The sequence below is a fragment of the Rhineura floridana genome, chromosome 9, assembly GCF_030035675.1.
Source record: "Rhineura floridana isolate rRhiFlo1 chromosome 9, rRhiFlo1.hap2, whole genome shotgun sequence".
NCBI lineage: Eukaryota > Metazoa > Chordata > Lepidosauria > Squamata > Rhineuridae > Rhineura > Rhineura floridana.
Genome location: NC_084488.1, coordinates 112,553,520 through 112,571,596, shown reverse-complemented (window position 1 = coordinate 112,571,596; position 18,077 = coordinate 112,553,520). Strand labels below are relative to the sequence as shown.

At 46.5% G+C, this 18,077-nt stretch overlaps 1 protein-coding gene across 2 annotated transcripts; it reads right to left on the bottom strand.

Annotated features, from left to right (window-relative positions):
- Positions 1–1,166: 1,166 nt before the first annotated feature.
- Positions 1,167–16,410, bottom strand: NKX6-1 (NK6 homeobox 1). Of its 2 annotated transcripts, XR_009757932.1 has the most exons (4): positions 15,768–16,410; positions 13,167–13,339; positions 1,793–2,944; positions 1,167–1,228 (listed from the first exon to the last, which is right to left on the bottom strand). XR_009757932.1 is itself a non-coding variant. In XM_061584803.1 (3 exons), exons 1-3 carry the CDS (start codon positions 16,402–16,404, stop codon positions 2,693–2,695), a joined length of 1,062 nt encoding a protein of 353 aa, XP_061440787.1. In that variant the 5' UTR covers positions 16,405–16,410; the 3' UTR covers positions 1,174–2,692. The 2 variants fall into 2 exon arrangements, 1 of the variants encoding a protein (XP_061440787.1); XM_061584803.1 differs by having other exon boundaries at positions 1,174–2,944.
- Between the last annotated feature and the right edge of the window lie 1,667 nt (positions 16,411–18,077).

Here is an 18,077-nt window from a genome sequence, read left to right as displayed (position 1 = left end):
GTAATGCTGGGTGACAGTTCCCTTTGGCCCTGACCATTGGCCATGCTGGCTGGGGCTGATTGGAGTTGGGAGGCCAACAACAGCTGGAAGGCCACAGGTTCCCCTATCCCTGCTGTTAGTTGTTCTCCAACTCATTCTGGGATAGGAAGAAGGTGAGGGGGACCAAAGCTTTAAAATCTTATGAGAAAGAAGGAGCTAGAGCTGGTGGAACATCTGCTTTGCATGCAAAGGGACCCTGAGTCCCCAGTGGCATCTCCAGGCAGGGCTGGGAATGTCCCCTGCCTGAATCCCTGGAGAGCCACTGCCAGCCAGTGTAGACAGCACTGCAAGCATCTCACTAGTATAAGGCAGCTTCATATGTTTCAGCAGGAAATTCTATTTATAGGAAATATACAGCAGCCAGAAATTCTATTTATCTGTCTGTCTGTGGGGAGGAGAGCCTGGCTGGGAGTCCAAAGTCTGTGAGTTCAAATCCCCGCTCGTGTCTCCTGGGTGTCAAGGGCCAGCTAAAGATCACCCCCACAGTGAGTGGCTCAGGGGTTACGTGCCCTGCCACCGGTGCAGCCGTGGGCAAGCTGCGTAGTCCCAAGGAGCCCAGTTGCCCCCCAGCTGGTAGTTGCGGACAAGGAAGGGGCTGGCTTGTGCAGCTGTGGCAAGCTGAGCAGGCCCTAGCCAGCTGAGGAGGACTAGCCTCGGAGGGAGGCAATGGTAAACCCCCTCTGAATACCGCTTACCATGAAAACCCTATTCATAAGGTCGCCATAAGTCGGGATTGACTTGAAGGCAGTCCCTTCTCCCCCTGTTCCCTCCCCAATCATCATAACATTTACTTCCCCCCTCTGCCACCTCCTTGAGAAATGTTTTGGTCCCTCTGTTACCAGTCTGAAAAATATCCAGTGATGGATTTGCCTAAAATGACTGAGCAATGGATAGATATAGAAACTTCTTCTTCCCCAGAAAGAGCGGTTTTTGAAAAGATGTGACTTTTAGAAGGAATGGGAGCAAAGAAGCAACTCCTCAATTTCCATTTTGTTTTCAAATTCTCTCTGTTAAAGGATATTTGACTTTTTAAATGGCTTTTGTAAAGTGTCGAAAGTCACAAAAATAATTGATCCGTTTCTGCATGACCAATTTTATTATTTAATCTCAGATGAGATCACATTCTCTGCACCCTTTTTTTCTTTCTTCCAGGCAAGAGTCTTCTTGTAACTGATTTTAATTGATTTATCTTTAAAAACAGAAACAGAATGAAAAAACCAAAGTGCAATGCCTTGAACTGGTCTTGCAAAGGATTTCTTCTGGTGGTGGTTCTCTTTACAAACTTGTATAAATTAATAACAGGTTAAGATGCTAATACAATGTTATTATTAGCTTTTTTTTAAAAAAAGGAAAAGAGGGGAAACGGAACATTCTATGGTATTTGTTATTATACAGAAAGAAAAGAAAAACCAACACTCTGCATTTTCCAAAGTCAATTACAGCAACTAAACAAATGGGGAATTTTTGAGTAGGAAGTGGTTAGAACAAATCTCCGTAGCAAATTTAACACGCAGTCTTTCTGGCAACAAGTAAGGTAAACCATAAAAAAACTTCCTCTCTCCCAGGACTTACTCTTACTTTAAACAAAATTAAATTAAAATTAAATCAGACACTAATAATTACATAGCCTTATTGGCATCTGGCATAAGAAACATACAATTTTATGCTTGGCAAACAGCAAAAGAGATCAATAGCTTCGTTTTCTAGCACTCAGTTAAAATTAAAAAGAAATAAAGAGAAATCTGCAGTCTACCTATTCACTTGGAAGAATATCTAGTTGATTTCAAACGAACTGGCTTCCAAGGAAGTATGCAGAGGAGCAGAGCTGTAGAATGTTGAAACTGGAGCCAGCGGTGCAAATGCCAGCATTCCACACAATTCTGCTTCTATCTGATGAAGACTCCTGCGTGACCCTAAAGCTTGCCTACTCTTACACCGACAGAAGAAGATTCGCTGAAGGAGAACGGTTATATCTGTTCTCTGGCACTGATAACAGCGCGGGGCAGAGGAAAGAGACACGAGGGGGGGAGAAGTGAGCTCTGTCAGGAAATAAATCCCTCCCTGCTTTCATATGCCACAAACCTCACTGCTGAAAACCAAACCAGAAGAACGTTTAGAAGCGAGCTTTTAAAAGCCACACGCGGCGAAGGAACGGAAAGAGCCGGCGCACTCTTTGGGGGGGCGCGCGCACGTACACAGAAAGAAACACCAACCAAAGTATTGTACATGTTAAATATTCACAGTCAAAGGGAGTCGGCTACCTCAACCTGGGAGACTCGCTTTTATTTACAGAGCGGCGCCGACAGATTGAGTTTTGAGCCTGGCCGGCAGGGGGCAGAACGGGAAGAACCAAGCCCCGAGCGGAGCGGCCCCCGATCCCCTTTGGAGAGACTGCAGGGAGGGAGGCGGGGGGAGGGAAGCGTGGGGGAGGCCGCTCCTCGAGAGTCACCCCCAGCAGCAGCAGCAGTAACAACAACAACCACTAGAACAGAAGCACCTCCGGAAGCCTCTCTTCCTTCTCCTTCTCTGGCTAGAAAAATAGATCTGTGCATCTGTCCTGCGCGGAGCAGCCGTCGGGGATGACGCGATCGGGGCGCTGCCCTGCTCGCACGGGGCGGGAGGGGTGCGCGGTCTTCTCCAGCTCCGCCGCCGTCTAGGAGGACCCCTCGTTCTCCGAGGTGTGGAGCAGGAGGCCGGCGCCGCCGGGCTTGTGCTTCTTCAGCAGCTGCGTGATCTTCTCGTCGTCCGAGTTGGGGTCCAGCGGCTTGTTGTAGTCGTCGTCGTCGTCCTCGTTCTCCGAGGCGCCCTTCAGCCGTTCCGTCTCCGAGTCCTGCTTCTTCTTGGCCGTCGCCATCTCGGCCGCGTGTTTCTTCCGCCACTTGGTCCGCCGGTTCTGGAACCAAACCTGCACCGAAAGAGGGGCGGGGAGAGAGAGAGAGACTGCTGAAAGCGGCGGGCAAGGCACTTAGGTCCCCTCGCAAGGCCGCCTGAATTCCGAGGGGGCCGCTAGCTCAGTGGCAGAGCCTCTGTTTTGCATGGGGAAGGTCCCAGGTCTCCAGCATTAATTTAAGATTATCTGTGGGAGACGCCTGCTTGAAACCTGGGAGAGCCGCTGCCGGTCAGTGTAGACAATACTGAGCTAGATGGGCCAGTTGGTCCGATTCAGCATAAGGCAGCTTCCTACGTTCCTAAAATCTCGTGCTTTACTCCCGAGTATGTGATTTGGATTCATGAATCTGGAGCGAAGCGCCCAGGCCATAGCCAATGCGAATTAAAACCTGTGTTTCTGAGCGCCCTTATTAGTTCTGAACCGCAACCACGCAGGAAGGAGGGAACCTGTCCTCACAAAGTGACCAGCATAGTCACACAGTTTGACACTTTTAAACTGAATGAAATGAAATGAAATTTTTATTTCGGTCCAGACCAGCCATCACTTTTAAACTGGATTAACCAGTGAATCCGGAGTGACTCGCACCTCTGGGTTCTGCGCTCACTTCCCAATGAAGCAAACTGGATGAAACTCGGTGGGACTTGCATCTGAATAGGGGGGATGGAGGGTATGAAAGGTGTCTCTCCTCTCCCTAAAGCACACAACACCTCATTTTAGAAATGACTGGCTAAACATACTAGGTGCCTACATAAAATTGCACTCTTACATTCTGGAAAAGCCAGTGCAGCTAGTTTACATCAGTGGCACAATTAGGTTATTTTAGACTTTGGAGTTTTCACCAGGACGTCTTTGGATGGGAATGTGTGTAGCTTCAAAATGCTGTAAATCATCCATGCGACATTTTGGGCCCTCCTGCTCATTCTGAGTGGGTCCCTGCGCTTCTGCCCCAAAGTCCCACCCTGCTAGCACCATCCTATCTGTCTCCCACAGGAGCTAAAGACAGCTTACAGATGGGCTTCTCCAGGAACTGACCAGCACCAGCCCTCCCTAGCTTCAGCAAAATTGCTGCATTTTATTACCTTCAGATGTTGATGACAAAGCAATTTTCACTCACTCACCATCTAGTCAAGATCACATCTGTGACCTTGTTAATTAATCCAAATAATTTAAGATTCCATACTTTAAAAACCACTGGTGCATATGAGTATCCCCATTGTACCAATAAGCATACATGGAAAATAACCAGCATACTCGTCCTGATTAAAGAGTATTAAGTAGTAACATTTATATGCAAAGTGCTGCAGTGTATGCTCCCCTGGTTTCATGCATAATGGACACTGGGATTAGAATTCCATTTAATCTGTAATATATTACTATGGACACATCCTGCCTGCAAAAGGTGAAGTGGTAAAAGGGTGTAAATAAAGGGTGCTGTCCATAGATCTGTGCACCCATAAAGTAATAAACCTCCTTCACAAGCTACCTTTCTTTGTGTTAATTTTAACAATGTTCATAGTTCAATCATTAAGTAACTTACTTTGAATTATTATTCTTTGTATTAAATAAATTACCTATCAAATACTAGTTTGATCACAGTCAATAAAGACTTTAAATAATGGAGAAATTTATTATTATTATTATTATTAACTAGTGTTGCCAATAAAGCTGCAGTCCTAACCTTACTTTCCTGGGCGTAAGCCCATTGGATTCAATAAGACTTACTTCTGAGTAGGGATGATTAGGATTGCAGCCTAACAGTGCAATCCAATACATGTCTACTGAGAAGTAAATTCCATTGGGTTCAATGGGACTTACTCCCAGGTAAGTGTGTACTGGATTGCAGCCTAAGTCTACCAAACTTGATAACCTGCAAATAAGTCTTCCTTAGCATGCCTACCTCAACTTGTGATATACTGTGATATATTGATGACTTAGGGTGCAGAGAATGGCCATCCAAAATTAAGGACTTTAAGACAGCAATCTAGTGCATGCTTACCTAGCAGTAAGGTCTATTGAACATAAAGGGACTCACCCCTGAATAAACACAGATAGGATTGCATTTCAAGATTTCAATGGGAAAGATTTAGGCTGCAATCCTATACAGCAGGAGTGGGGAACCTGTGGCCCTCCAAATATTGCTGGACTCTAACTCACACCATCTCTCAATAATGGTGCTGGTGGTGACTGAAAAGAATTGGAGTCCAATAACATCTGGAAGGCCTCACATCTGCTATGTACACCTACCTGGAAGTAAGTCCCATTGGACTCAATGGAGTAGCTTCCTTCCGAGTTGACTTGCATAAGATTACACTGTTACACATGTAGTCAACAGATGCACTGAAATCAATGGAACCAAGAAGGGCATAATTTTGGCTAGATCATGTTCCATGTGACTTCTGATTTCCAAAAACTTCTGCTACCTGGAGACAATTCTTATTTGTCAGAAGTGAGCAAGAAAGTGACTATTTTAGGTGTTTTAATTCTTTTTAATACTGTATTTTTAATTTATTATTGTTAATAATAATAAGGCTGCTTGAATACACATACACAATTATAAGTGCATGGTTAAAGTGTATCTGTTAAAGGCTAAGTAATTCTGGTTCAGAGTATGTGCTTAGCCAGCAATCAGACACCCTCAGGGCGACTGTCAGCTCTACCATACTATCAAGTGCAAATAATCCAAGATCATTTAATTTCTTCCACAGCACAGCTTCATTGCTATAATCACAAATGTGTTTATTATTTATTATTGCATTTATATATCACCTTTCCTCCAAGAAGCTCAAGGTAGCGCACATGTTTCTCCCCCTCTCCACTTCATTCTTACAACAACCCTGTGAGGTAGGTTAGGCTGAGAGACTATGACTGGCCCAAGGTCACCCAGTGAGCTTCATGGCCAACTGGGGATTTGAACCCTGGAGTCTCCCAGGTCGTAGTCCAACAGTCTAACCACTTCCTCACACTGGCTTTCAAAATTCTGGAACGTAGGGAGTAACCTTGTACTGAGCCGAACCACTGGTCCATCTAGCTTAGTATTGCCTACACTGACTGGAAGCATCTCTCCAGGGTTCAGGAAGGAATAATTTCCAGCCCAACTTGGAGATGCCAGGGATTGAACCAGTGGCCATCCGCATGCAAAACAGGTGCTCTACCACTGAGCTACATGGCCTGTGTTAACCCACAAATGTATACATGCACCTGTGTGCTAGCTACTCTGAATTTTAAAAATGGGAAAGAAAATCCACATCCCCTCCATGTTTTTTTCTTCACAGACCCCTCAGAGTTTAGGGCAGGCAGTCCTTTCTTTTTTCAGGAGCCGGCTGTCCTCTGTCTTCCTGCCAGACCACAGGAAAAACTGCTATCTCATGTACATGATGATGTAGGTGTTACTTCATGCACAGCCAACATGGTGTCCTCCAAATGTTGTTGGGCTACAACTCCCATCATCCCTGAGCACTGGCCGTGTTGGCTGGGGCCGATGGGAGTTGGAGTGCAAGAGCATTGGGAGGGCACCAGGTTGTCTACCTCTGTAGTACTAAATGGAGTTTCAGCAGTGGAAGAAGGGCACTGCTAAGTGATGCTAAGTTACCGCTCCATTGGATACAACCCCTGGTTCTCAATCCACTCACTTGAGAGTCTGCCAGTAAAAGTGATGGCATTTACTCCCAAGTTTAGCGCTTGCTATCAAGGTGTTCACTGCCAAAGGGCCCACCACACCGGGAAGTTCTTCTGTGTGAGCCTTGTCAAAATGAAAGGGAGCTGCAAACAGCAGTGCCCCTTGCAGAGTTCTCATCAATTCCCATGGGACTTGTGCAGGAAAATCTCAGGGCAATTGTCTCCTGTGACCAAATCAGCTTAAACTAGGGAACAGCCATAGCTCAGTAGAAGAGGCCATGTTCTGCATATAGAAGCTTCCATGCTCAACCCTCAGCATCTTCAGGGAGGGCTAGGACAGACACCTGATCTGAAACCTTGCAGAAATGTACCACGTATCCAGATGGTCCAGCAGACTGACTTGGTACAAGGCACCTTCTTGTGTTCTAACTCAGCATTGCTTTTCTTGTTATTTATTTGCATTATCATTTTTAGTCCCAAGCTATGCTCTGAAGGTACATGAGACCAGCAGGGTCAGGTCTGGTCAGTGCCTGGGTGGAAGACACCTGGGAACCATACGTAAGCCACCTTGAGTTTCTATCATGAAAAGAAAGGCGGGGTATAAATGTAATAAATAAATAAAATAAATCATAAAGCTGTGATGAAAAGTTAGCATTGTTTTGCCTATCGCTATTCATCATGTGCTCATGATCACTTCAATTTTTACAGAGGCTTTGACTTCTGTTGGTTAAATTCACTAGTTAAAAATACTAGTTAAAAGTTAAAAGGTGCCTGCAATTAATCAGGCAGGAGATTTTTTAAAACTTTTTATTTAAATATACAGAAATATATTTATTACAGAAACTGTGGTTGGCAAATATTACAGAAGCTGTGGGTGGCAATCCTCTCTCTCACACACAGGAAAAATAGCTCTTCTAAGTTGATACCAGCTGCAACGTCTGGAAGCATTATATTAAACACACAAACACATTGTTATGTTACAATAACCCTACGAAGGAGATACTGTATTTCCCTATTACTTCTGGAGAATTTGGGTTCTCCTGTGGAAGACGCTATGAAAATGAATGGGAGAGAATGAATGACATCTTCCATCAGTGGGGGTGTCAGGGCAGGACTGTGGGGCAGTCACATACATTGGACAGGCAACATGTAGTCAACTATGATGTCTCTACAAATGGTGACAGATTTAGGCAGTCTAAATGGAACATTTGTGTATGATGTGTGGATTCCAGCACTGATACACATCATTCTAAAACTGGACGATCAGCTAAGATTTGGATACATTATCCTTACTACAATATGTGCAACATGTTATGCTTGATAAAACAAAAAACAACTCTTGGTCATGTGCATGAATTTATATATTAACTGATCTATTTTTTTATTTTTATTTTTGTAAGCTGCTCTGCATACTTATTGTAGAAGAACAGGCAATAACACATAGCAATAACAAGTCCAGGGCCCAACTTAGCAGAATGAGCAGAACACAAAATACAGCAGGGCTGGATTATCACATTTTAAAATAAGTGAAGTAATGCACATTGCCACCCAAAGATTCCCCTGCCAACCCACCCAATAAGACCAGAGTCTAACATTACCTTTCATAACTGCACACCACCACCCCGTTCATTTCAATGCAAGTTGCACTAGAGGATTCACCAACAGACTGTACTATACTTTTCCTTATCAATGTAAGTGGCATTGTGTACTATTACTGCCAAGCAACTGCTGTTAGTTCTCAAACTAATATAGTGATTGCATGGGTAATACTGTCTTATAATGTAAGATGCCCTCCTAAACACATTCCCTGATCCAGCAAGGGAGATCCATGTGGAGAAGGAGTCTTATGCATGCACTGAGTTGGATGGAGGTCTTCTGGATCCGCATCCTGTGGATCCTCATTCAGAGCTACCAGTTTTTAAAACTGGGGGGAAAGTCCCCCAGGAATCAATGGGGCTTTCTTCCAAGTAAATGAAGTTGAGATTGTGCCATCGTGCTTTCTAATTTTATTACTGCCATGAATACTACTGAGGGTCAAAATGACTATTCATATTCATATCACAGTATGTATTGATATTTCAACATTCTTTATTTACTATCAGATGGAGTTTTAGTCATACTATTATTTAAACCCTTATCAAAACCACAAATGATTAGTAGTAAATTTAATAGCCGCTATCACCATACGATTGCCATCTGCGTTAACAATTATATCAATAACTGCTATCTATTTCATGTGAGTCTTTGTGACTGCTACAAGAAGGTTGCTGTTCTACAATAAGAACAATTGTTTCTTAAAAAAACATGGAGCTTTTGTAAGATGGAGTTTATTATTAAGAAGGCAAATATTAACGTAATGTGATTGCCAATACTATTAAAGCAGAGGTGATGTTGATGTTTTGGAGTGATTTATTGCCTGTAACTATTTGAACACTTATTAAAGCAGTATAAGTCTCGGTACATTTATGGCTGTACTCTCTTGCTTTCGGGTGGCCTACCTTAACCTCTCAGATTTTGCATTCTACCACAGTCCAGGTTAAGGCTGCAGCCTTGTGCCCATTTGCTTAGGAGTAAGTTCCATTCAGCTCAGTGAGACTTACTTCTGAGAAAACATGCTTCTGATTGGACTACATTTCCTCACACCCTTCCCTTCTTATTTTGCCTTCTCTATTCCTTCCTCTCCTTTCTCCCCCCCCCAAAAAAAACTTAGACTGGGGGCTCCTTGTGACAGAGAACTGTCCATTTTTGCCTACCTCTGCTGTAAAGAATCCTGTACATTAGTAGCACAGTATATAAACTGTGACAACATCCATTAGCACAATCTGGCTGACATTCCAAGGACTTTTAAGTGCCATTGATTTGAATAGCAGAGGTGAGCATTCGTTTAACTCTCTTCTATTCAAATCAATGGCATACAAAAGGACTTAACTGTGGCTGGATAGTGCCCAGAGATAGCATTTGCTTAACTTTATACTGTCCCTGGCTAAGGAAATTCCAGCTCCTACACTAATATCTTAATTAAAAGGCTCCACTCCCTGTACCTTTGTTTCACACTTTGACATTTTATCCTTCCGTTAAAAGGAGTATTCAGACCTAGGCTCCCTTCCTGCACAAATGCTGCTTAAATCCCACTGGGACTGTGGAAATCAAGCAGCCACACTGTGTGCAGGATTGTTGTTTAAAAAAGAAAAAGTTGATCTGTGCACTAAACAAGCCTTTGCATAATAATATGTGGACCCCCTTATTTTCTTTAAAAGTCTGCATTCCTTGCCTCTTCCACCTCATTCCTCCTGTCTTGCATGTGTTTATTTGTTTTTTTTCTTCAGACTAAAACAAGACAACACCAAACTGGACTGTGTCCCCCCTACACAACCTCCAACATAATATATGTACATCCTAATTTATTTATTATTGCTGATCTGAATAGTAATTTAAAGGGAAAGCCCACCTCCCTTCTTAGACCTCTAAATCCAAAGTGTTGGGTGGTTTGAGAGAAGGTTACTCAAGTAGATCATGCTGAAAGAAACAGATGCAACTCCCCTCCCCCAACTGATATCTTGATGCTTTTTTTAAAAAAAGTACAGGATTCTTTTAGATCAAACTGCATCTGCGTAAATAAACACTACATCTTAAGTTAACTGCCATGGCAATGCTATTTAAATCAATGAAGTTGTCTCCAGTCCCAATACAGAAAGAATTACCTGGATGGTATTTGAGGGTAAAACTAACAATCCTGTGCACCCTTTCTATGCATATTACTCAGAAGTAAGCCCAGTTGATTGCAATGGGCCTTAACTTGGTCACAGGGGAATTGCCTTCAAAGTAGACATTTAAAGGACTGGGATGTGGGTCTGATGAACTCAATGGGATATGTTCATCCAATCCAGAAGATTATAAACCCATTTGGTGGATAAAAAGTTTGCGGAGCTTACCTCCAGTTGAAATCAATGCAATTTAAATTAATCATGCACATTTTTCTGGATTTGCTGGGTTCATAATCTGTATGGTTAGTAACTAATTAATCCCCCCTATAATACAGTTTAATGCCTATCTATCTACTCCAAAGGAAGGGAAACTTACCACTATGTAAATCTGTTTAGGAGTATAGCCTAAAAGGGGATTCATCACCTGGTTTATTACAGGGGGGGGGGGAATCCATTCCTATACATCGATTTTAATCATAATCATCTGCACCCTGTAACTACACAGTCCTGTTCACATGTTTGGGGAGGGGGGAATGAACAAACTGATTCACAATACACTTCCCCACCCCCTCAAGTTCAGTGCCATAAGTGGATGGGCTTCTTGTTTCTTGCATACAAGGGCTGTAGTAATTTATTCACAGCCTTTTCCACATATTTACAGTGACAAATGAGGATCTCTAGATAACCAGGGGAAAGAGACAATCTGTAAAGGGACACCCCCCCAGTCTTTGAACACACACAGAGAGAGACACACAATCTGTTAAGATACATTTGTTCCAAAACACGTCTAGAGAATTTTCCCTTTGGAAAGAAAAAAGACCCTACAGTTACATTGTGTTCCCCTTATAATCTCCAGTCTCTCTTTTAGATGAGGTGTCTCCTCATTTTCCATTGATATCAGCAAAATCAGGGGGGGGAGGCTTTGGTTGGCAATCTTGCTCTACTTTTTACGCTTGTTAATTCAACTCTTCTCCCATTCAAAGAAATGGCTTTCTATTGTGAAGGATTCTTGAGGTTCCAGGCATGTGCTCAAAATGATAATAAAATAAAATAAGCCACAGGGGGGAAATCTATCCAGACAAAGCTGGCACCCATTACAGTGCAACCCTATGCATGCCAACTCAGAAGTAAGCCCCACCAAGTTCAAGAGGTAAGTGAAAACAGGATTGTAGCCTAAATAGTCTCTCAATTCAATCCTGTATGTGCCTGCTCAGAAAGAAATCCCATTGCATTTCTATAGGGTTTCCTCCTAGGCACATAGGTATAGGATGGTCACCTTGCTGGTGTCACTGGAAGAAAATTAAGCACTGGTTTGCTTTTGGAGTCAATGGGAGTTGCAGACCAATCCTAGGCATGTTTACTGGGAGTACATTCCTCCTCAGTTCAATGGGATTGACTCCCAAGTACATGTGTTGAGGATTTCAGGTTTTAATTCTTACCTGACTGGGTCATTCCATACACTATATAGTTGGGATTTTATAAATAAGCATACAGTTTCATGTATAAAATACATAATTATGTCTACAATGCAGACTTTTGAATACAGCCTCAGGACCACCTCTTTCATTGTCAGAACCACAACCAGTGCTCTCAAAATTTAAATCCATTGCCTTACAGCTGAATGCTAGCTGTTGTTGCTCCTTTAATATATACAACAAGGAGTTTTGTGGTACCAGTAACCCATTTCTCATCCAGGGAAACTTATTCAATGCCATAATAAATTGCAAGGTGCCACAGGACTCTGTTGTTCTGCTACCACAGACTTCACATGCTACCCTTCTGTCATAAACACATACGAGATACAAGGCACTTCCCTTTCATGTCAGTGGCAAATTTCCATTTGATTTAATGGCCCTGGACTGAAGTCAGGATCCTTAAAATGATGGCTATATGATGGCAGTCATTAATGCTGTATTAACAGTAGTGCTAAATTGACTGCTATAATCCATACTCTGGAGTAGCCCTGCCGACTTCCACAGAAAGTGACCTGAGAATCATTGAACTTTCATGAAACTTTGTGGCAAGAAATTGTCCCTCTCCGTGACCTTCTTTTGTCTAGTTACCTTACAGTGGAACGTTGCCTTATCAAAACCTCTATTTTTAGAGAAGTCTCCTTTTAACTCCCCCTTTTGACCATGTGGGGCTTGCTCACAGGTAAACGCATCCAAGACCAGGATACCCCTCTTCTTTTTAAACAGTCCTGAACAGTATTGTGGATTGTGGTCCTTAAATAATTCCCCACCTCAAGGTAGGATATTAACTCCACCTTGCCCCTAAGTCGTAAAAATATAAATATTTCCTTGGGCTTACTTCCTAAATGATAACAGAATCGATAATATTTCCTAGGAAGGACAAAAGCTCTAAAGAAACTGAAGAACTTATTTCAAAGTAAGAAGTGGTCAAGAATTTCCACAAGATGAGGAGAGGAATAATGAGAATAGTAGCATTAAGTCTTCTAGTCATTCATTTAAAAAAATTTTGGAGGGGAGAAATAGTCCAAACAGCAAAGAGTTAGGCTTGGGGGCCAGTTTGTACATTCAGTATTGCTATAATTATAATTAACGAGAATATTTATCATTATTATCATTATTATTATCATTAAAAATTATTGACAAAATAGCTGTACCTTATTCTTATATAGCATAATTATCTAAACATACTGATTAAGGGGGAAAGCTCTCGATTCGCGCGCGCCCCCTCCCCGTTAAAATCCTGCCCGCGACAACAATGGGGTAAAGGCACGCGCGCCGCCAATGTATCCATTTCAAGATGAAAGCGATATGGAGGGCACGCGCCCCATTTCTTTTCTTCATCGATATCTGCCGGATTTTACCACTCAGCCACCCAGACTGAGCACGGCGTGCGAGGGGGGAAAGAGGGGAAGGGATCGGCTCTTATCTGACCTGATGCTCTCTCACCTTGACTTGACTTTCCGTCATCCCCAGCGAGTAGGCGAGCCTCGCTCGTTCCGGCCCGGCTAAGTATTTCGTTTGCTCAAAAGTCTTTTCCAAAGCGAAAATCTGCTGGCCGGAAAAAGTCGGTCTTGTGTGTTTCCTCTTGCCGTCTTTATCCAGCAAAATTGAGCCTTGATCTAGAGAAAAGGCCATCAGGGAAGGAGAAAGAGGAAGAAAGATCTTTTTAAAAAGAAAAGAAAAGGAATGAGCATAAAATTATGTAAGTGTGTTTTGCAATCTTTCGCTCGCTCTCTGTTGTATATTTGTGATATGTTTAAAATCCTCCTTCGGGGAAGGGAAATGCCTGCGATTAGAAGCTCTGCTATACTAATTGCGGAGGGTTAGGGCATCCTGGGTTTTACAACAGCTACAAATCACACCTCTAGGAAATGATTTACGCGTCGGATCTCCTTGGCTTTGTTGGAGAAAGTTACTCAGACAAAAGAACGAAAATTGAGGGATACACACACAATTTATCGTTGTTGCCACCTTTCTTAAAACAACGCATCTAAGATTGATATTTAGGTTAAAAGTCCTTGCAGGAGAAGAAAGGATAAATCGAAACGATTCTTTAAAAGATCAGGATTAGGCGGCATAGGAAGAACATCACAAAACAACAACCACCGTTTCATTAACCTGACAGCGTTTTTCGCCCCTGCACGAACGAGGAGGTTCGTTCCTCTGTACAGATTCCACCCAAAACGCACCCAATAATTTAAAAAATCAAGCCGTTTTTCTTTAACAGTGCAATGCCCCCTCCAAAACATGAAAGCAAAAACAAAACAAGCTACTAGTAACATTCGTACCCGACTAGCTTAACCACGTTTACTCAAGAGTAAGCCCAACCGATTTCAGTTGGATTTACTCCCGAGTTGTTCTGCACACAACTGCAGCTCGTCGTTTGTTTTAGAATTAAGGATGCTGCGTCCACCTCCCTCGCAGTGCCAGGAAATAAGGCGCACCAGCGTAACAATCCTTGCATTAAAGTACCAAAGAGCTGGTAAAACTTTTTTATCTGTGTGCGTGTGCGCGCAGTATAGATCTAAGGGGAACTGATGGCACCTCGTCTTTTACCCTATTGCTGCTATCCTATACACCTTTCCTGGGAGTAAGGCCTACGACCAAAACGGGCCTTACCTCCGAGTAAACGTTCGTAAGATTTGGCTACACAGGACGGAGTTTACGTGAGAAGGAAAGGATCGAGTTACCGGCCGATACGTCCAATAAAATAAATCAGACGATTTATTTATTTCTGCAAGAAGCAGAAATGCCCAGTGCCTCAACAGAGGGAGGACCGAGCAAAATCTAACAGAACAGCAGGGAGTGAAGAAGGAAGTACCATGTCTTGTCAATTTCTATGGCAGACGCAGGGGCAGCAACCGCGACCACCGGCGATCAGCAACCGCACCAACAAGGCCTCCCTTCGACCGACAGCACCGACCTGTGCTTGTTTACTCGGCAGCATTTCTACCTGAAATCAGGGGGCCTTAGCGCAAAACAAACAAATACCCCGCAGCGTTAAAATCCCCCCTCCCAAGAGTTAACGGAGCATAACCTTTGCTCCGCGGTGGCTGCACCAAGAGGCTAGCTGTTGTCTTGATCTCTGCAAAACGGCCGTTTACCTCTCAAGCGTGGCTTGCAGTGGAAATTGACTAGGGTATTTATTTGCCGATTGAGAGACCTATTTCTTTGCAGCCGTCGCAACAAACCCATTTGTCCCGGCCGCAGCGACTATACAGAGCAGCTACATGCAAACTCGTGTAACTCCGCAGAGTGAATGCCACGGATGAAGGCCATGCTCTTTAGTTTAGGGGCCAGGCCGCGTCAAGGAAGCAGTGATCTCAAAACGGGGTTGGGCGAGTGGGGCGTAGATGCGAAGTGGGCACAGAAAGCATCAGATGCTCGGAGGGTAAACTAAGCTCGGAGGGCGATTCTTTCCTTCCGCCCGCCTATCCAACCAGGCCGTTCAATTCATGGTGCCGCAGGTTAAGAGAGAAGGGGTGGAGAGCGAGAGCGTGGATCCCGTTTCCAACGCAGAGGACCCGCGGGCTGGCCTGTTTAGTGTCCCGCGGAGATGGCGGGAGTTGAGGGCCACATGACTGAGGGTCTCGGTACCCAATGGAGCCGTCTAGGAAGAGCTAAAGGGAATTGATGGGTGGTCAGCAGGGGGGAAAGCCTAGAGGTCAACAGCCTTCAAGGGACATAGCTCATGCGCCGCGATGGTGAGAGTCGCGCTAAGAAGGGAGTGGGGGGCCCAGGCGGTTTTGAGGGGGCGATGGCGTGTAGGTGCGTGTCCGTCCCTTTTGGAGGTGTTTTGGAGGGCTTGGAGGGGCCAGTGTCTGGTGTCGGGGGTGGGTGGGGGAGGGATTGCAGCGACTTAGGAGCTTCATGGAGACGCCGCATGGCGGTGGCCAAAGTGCCTAGTGGAAAGGGCTGTAATTGGAGAAGATGGCTAGAGGGGGGGGAGCCTTGGCGTTTGCAATAGTTTTGTGAAACGGAGGTGAAAGAAGGGTCCCTTGGGACGGCGAGGGACGTGACGGGAACCCCACCCGGAGCGCTACTCACGTGGCGTGCAGGCGAGTCGTGCGTCCCTCCAGGGGGGGCTCTGCATCACTCCCGGCCAGAAGATGGGGGTCCTGCCTGGCAGCTCGGCCAGGGGCTTGGGATAGCGACCCACGGCGGCCACGGCGGCGGCGGCGCTGGGGCTGAAGTAGAGGCCCGGCGGAGGAGGCGGGGGGCTGAGGCTGCTGAAGCGGGGCAGTCCCGCCAGGAGGCTGGCGGCTGGGGAGGCGGACGTCGAGGAGGCGGAGGAGGCGGAGGCCGCGACGACGGGGAGCATGGAGGGCCGGCTGAGGATGTCGTTGATGCCGTGCGGGGTGGCGGCCGAGAGCTGCTGCGGGGGAGAGCCCAGCGCTGACAGGGCCCCCGCACTGTGGGGCTTGAGGCCGGCCGGCGTCGGGGAGCTCAGGGGCGGCGAAGGCGAGGCGGAGGCCGAGGAAGACGACGAAAACGAGGAGGACGAGGAGGAGGGCCCGCCCGGGGCTGCCGATCCTGCTGCGTGGGCCGGAGGCAGCGGGTAGGCCGCGGCGGGGTACAGCGGGGTCTTCATCTCGGCCATGCTGTGCAAGGCGGCCAGCGGCGGGCTGCTGAGCAGGAAGGCGCTCTGCCGGGGGCTGCCATCCATTTGCCCCACTGCCAGCATCCCCAGGCCGGATGGCCTCCGATGGCGCTGCGCCCAGATGACCCTGCCGGCTGGGAAAGGCAGGGGCTTCTGGTGTGGGGACTGTTGCAGAAAGAATGGGAAAAGGGGGGCTTCTCCCGAGGGAAGCGGCACCAGAGGGGGGGAAGCAAAAAGCGGACCAGGCCCCCTCAAACAGCAGGGGGGAAAGGCACGAGGCCCTGATGCCGGCTTTCAGGGAGAAGCAGACAGCGGCCCCTTGCCGTTGGGGGACAGGGAGGGGGCGCTCAGGGCTTGCAGCAGCAAGTGTTCCCTCCTCGGGGTTTGCAGTGTCCCGATTTGGGGTTCAGGGGTCAAAGAGTGGCGCCCACTTTTTATTAACAGAGAGAGTCCCAGAAGGGTTAAAGGCCCTTGGAAGGATGGCTTGCTCTCAGGGTTTTCCAAAGAGGCTGAAAGCTGGGGGGTTAACTAAAGGGGTGTCCCCCTTTATCAAGGGAGGGCGTCAGTCCTATCTCTGGGAAAGCAGGATGAGGCCTCCTGCCATTAGGGGTGTAGAGGGGGGCTTTGAAAATGGGGCTCCCGACCTAGAAGGGTTGAGGGAAGGGGAAAGCCCAGAGATTCTTCGCTTGAGAGATGCACAGAGAAGTCTCCAGCTCGGGGGGCGGGGGTTTCGAGGGGACGGGTGAGTTGACTGGGGGAGTCCAGGACAAAGTGCAGAAGTGGAAGCGAGGCAGGGACTCAAGCCTTACGGAATGCAAAGTGGGGTCTCTTTGGGGTCACTGGAAGATGGGAGATTCGGGGTGCCCAGTTGTACAGGCACTGGGGGAGGGCAGGGTTTGAGGTCGCTCGTCTGGAGAACGCAACTAAAAACCAGCCTAAAATGATTTAAAAACAAAACAAAACTGGGACCCAACAAAATCTCAGGACACAGCGATATGTGCTCCGCAAGAATTGGAGGGGATGATCCCAGGGGCGGTGGCATCTAATGGGTGGAAGCCTCTTTTGGACTGGGGTGGGGGGGAGAGCGGATTACAAGATTGGTTTGCCTTTTTTTAAGCGGCTCCCCTGATAGGTGGCGGGGTCAGAGAGAGAGAGAGAGAATCCAATACCTTGCCAATGGGGAGGGAGGGAAACTGCAAAAGTAGTTTACTTGGGGAGGTGGGAGTTAAGGGATGCTGAAAAAGTCCTTCAGTTTTCTTTTCCCGTTCCTCCTTTCGCTGCTTCCCCAGGGGCAAAACGGGGCTGGATTGAGCTTTCAGGTGAGAAAAAGCGGGGGTGGCGAATAACGGCCCTCTAGTCTTTTGCCGGCCCACAGGCAGGGAACATGCGCCGCCGCCACCACCAAAAATATCCCCTTCCCAGGGGAGGAGGAAAAAGAAGACACCTTCACTTGCAAGGAAGCCGATCCAGAAGCGCCTGCGAAGGACCGAGCCGGGCCGAAGGCTGGGATTCCCGGCGCCCGCAGAGCAGTGGGCGAGCTGGCCAGCGGGGCGGGCGGAGGCGCGCCTCTCCTTCGCCTCTCGGCGGCTCCTGCAGGCGAACTTCAGTGGATCCTGGCAGCCGGTCCTCTGGCGCTCCGCATCCTCTCGTCTCCAAGTCCGGCCAGGAACTCCTTGCTCGCTCCTGCTGCCCGGCCTCGGGCTCACGGCGCTGCCTGCAGGGAAGAGCGCCCTTCTGCCGGGACATTTAGTGGGTTT

What these genes read in the sequence shown, in the direction of transcription:
- NKX6-1 (XM_061584803.1), bottom strand. Translation starts at nt 16,404, where the DNA reads ATGCTGGCAGTGGGGCAAATGGATGGCAGCCCCCGGCAGAGCGCCTTC. An exon ending in ACGACTCGCCTGCACGCCAC is followed by an intron (nt 13,340 to 15,767) that starts GTGAGTAGCGCT and finishes CCTTTTCTCTAG; the next exon opens with ATCAAGGCTCAATTTTGCTG. An exon ending in TGACGGAAAGTCAAGTCAAG is followed by an intron (nt 2,945 to 13,166) that starts GTGAGAGAGCAT and finishes CTTTCGGTGCAG; the next exon opens with GTTTGGTTCCAGAACCGGCG.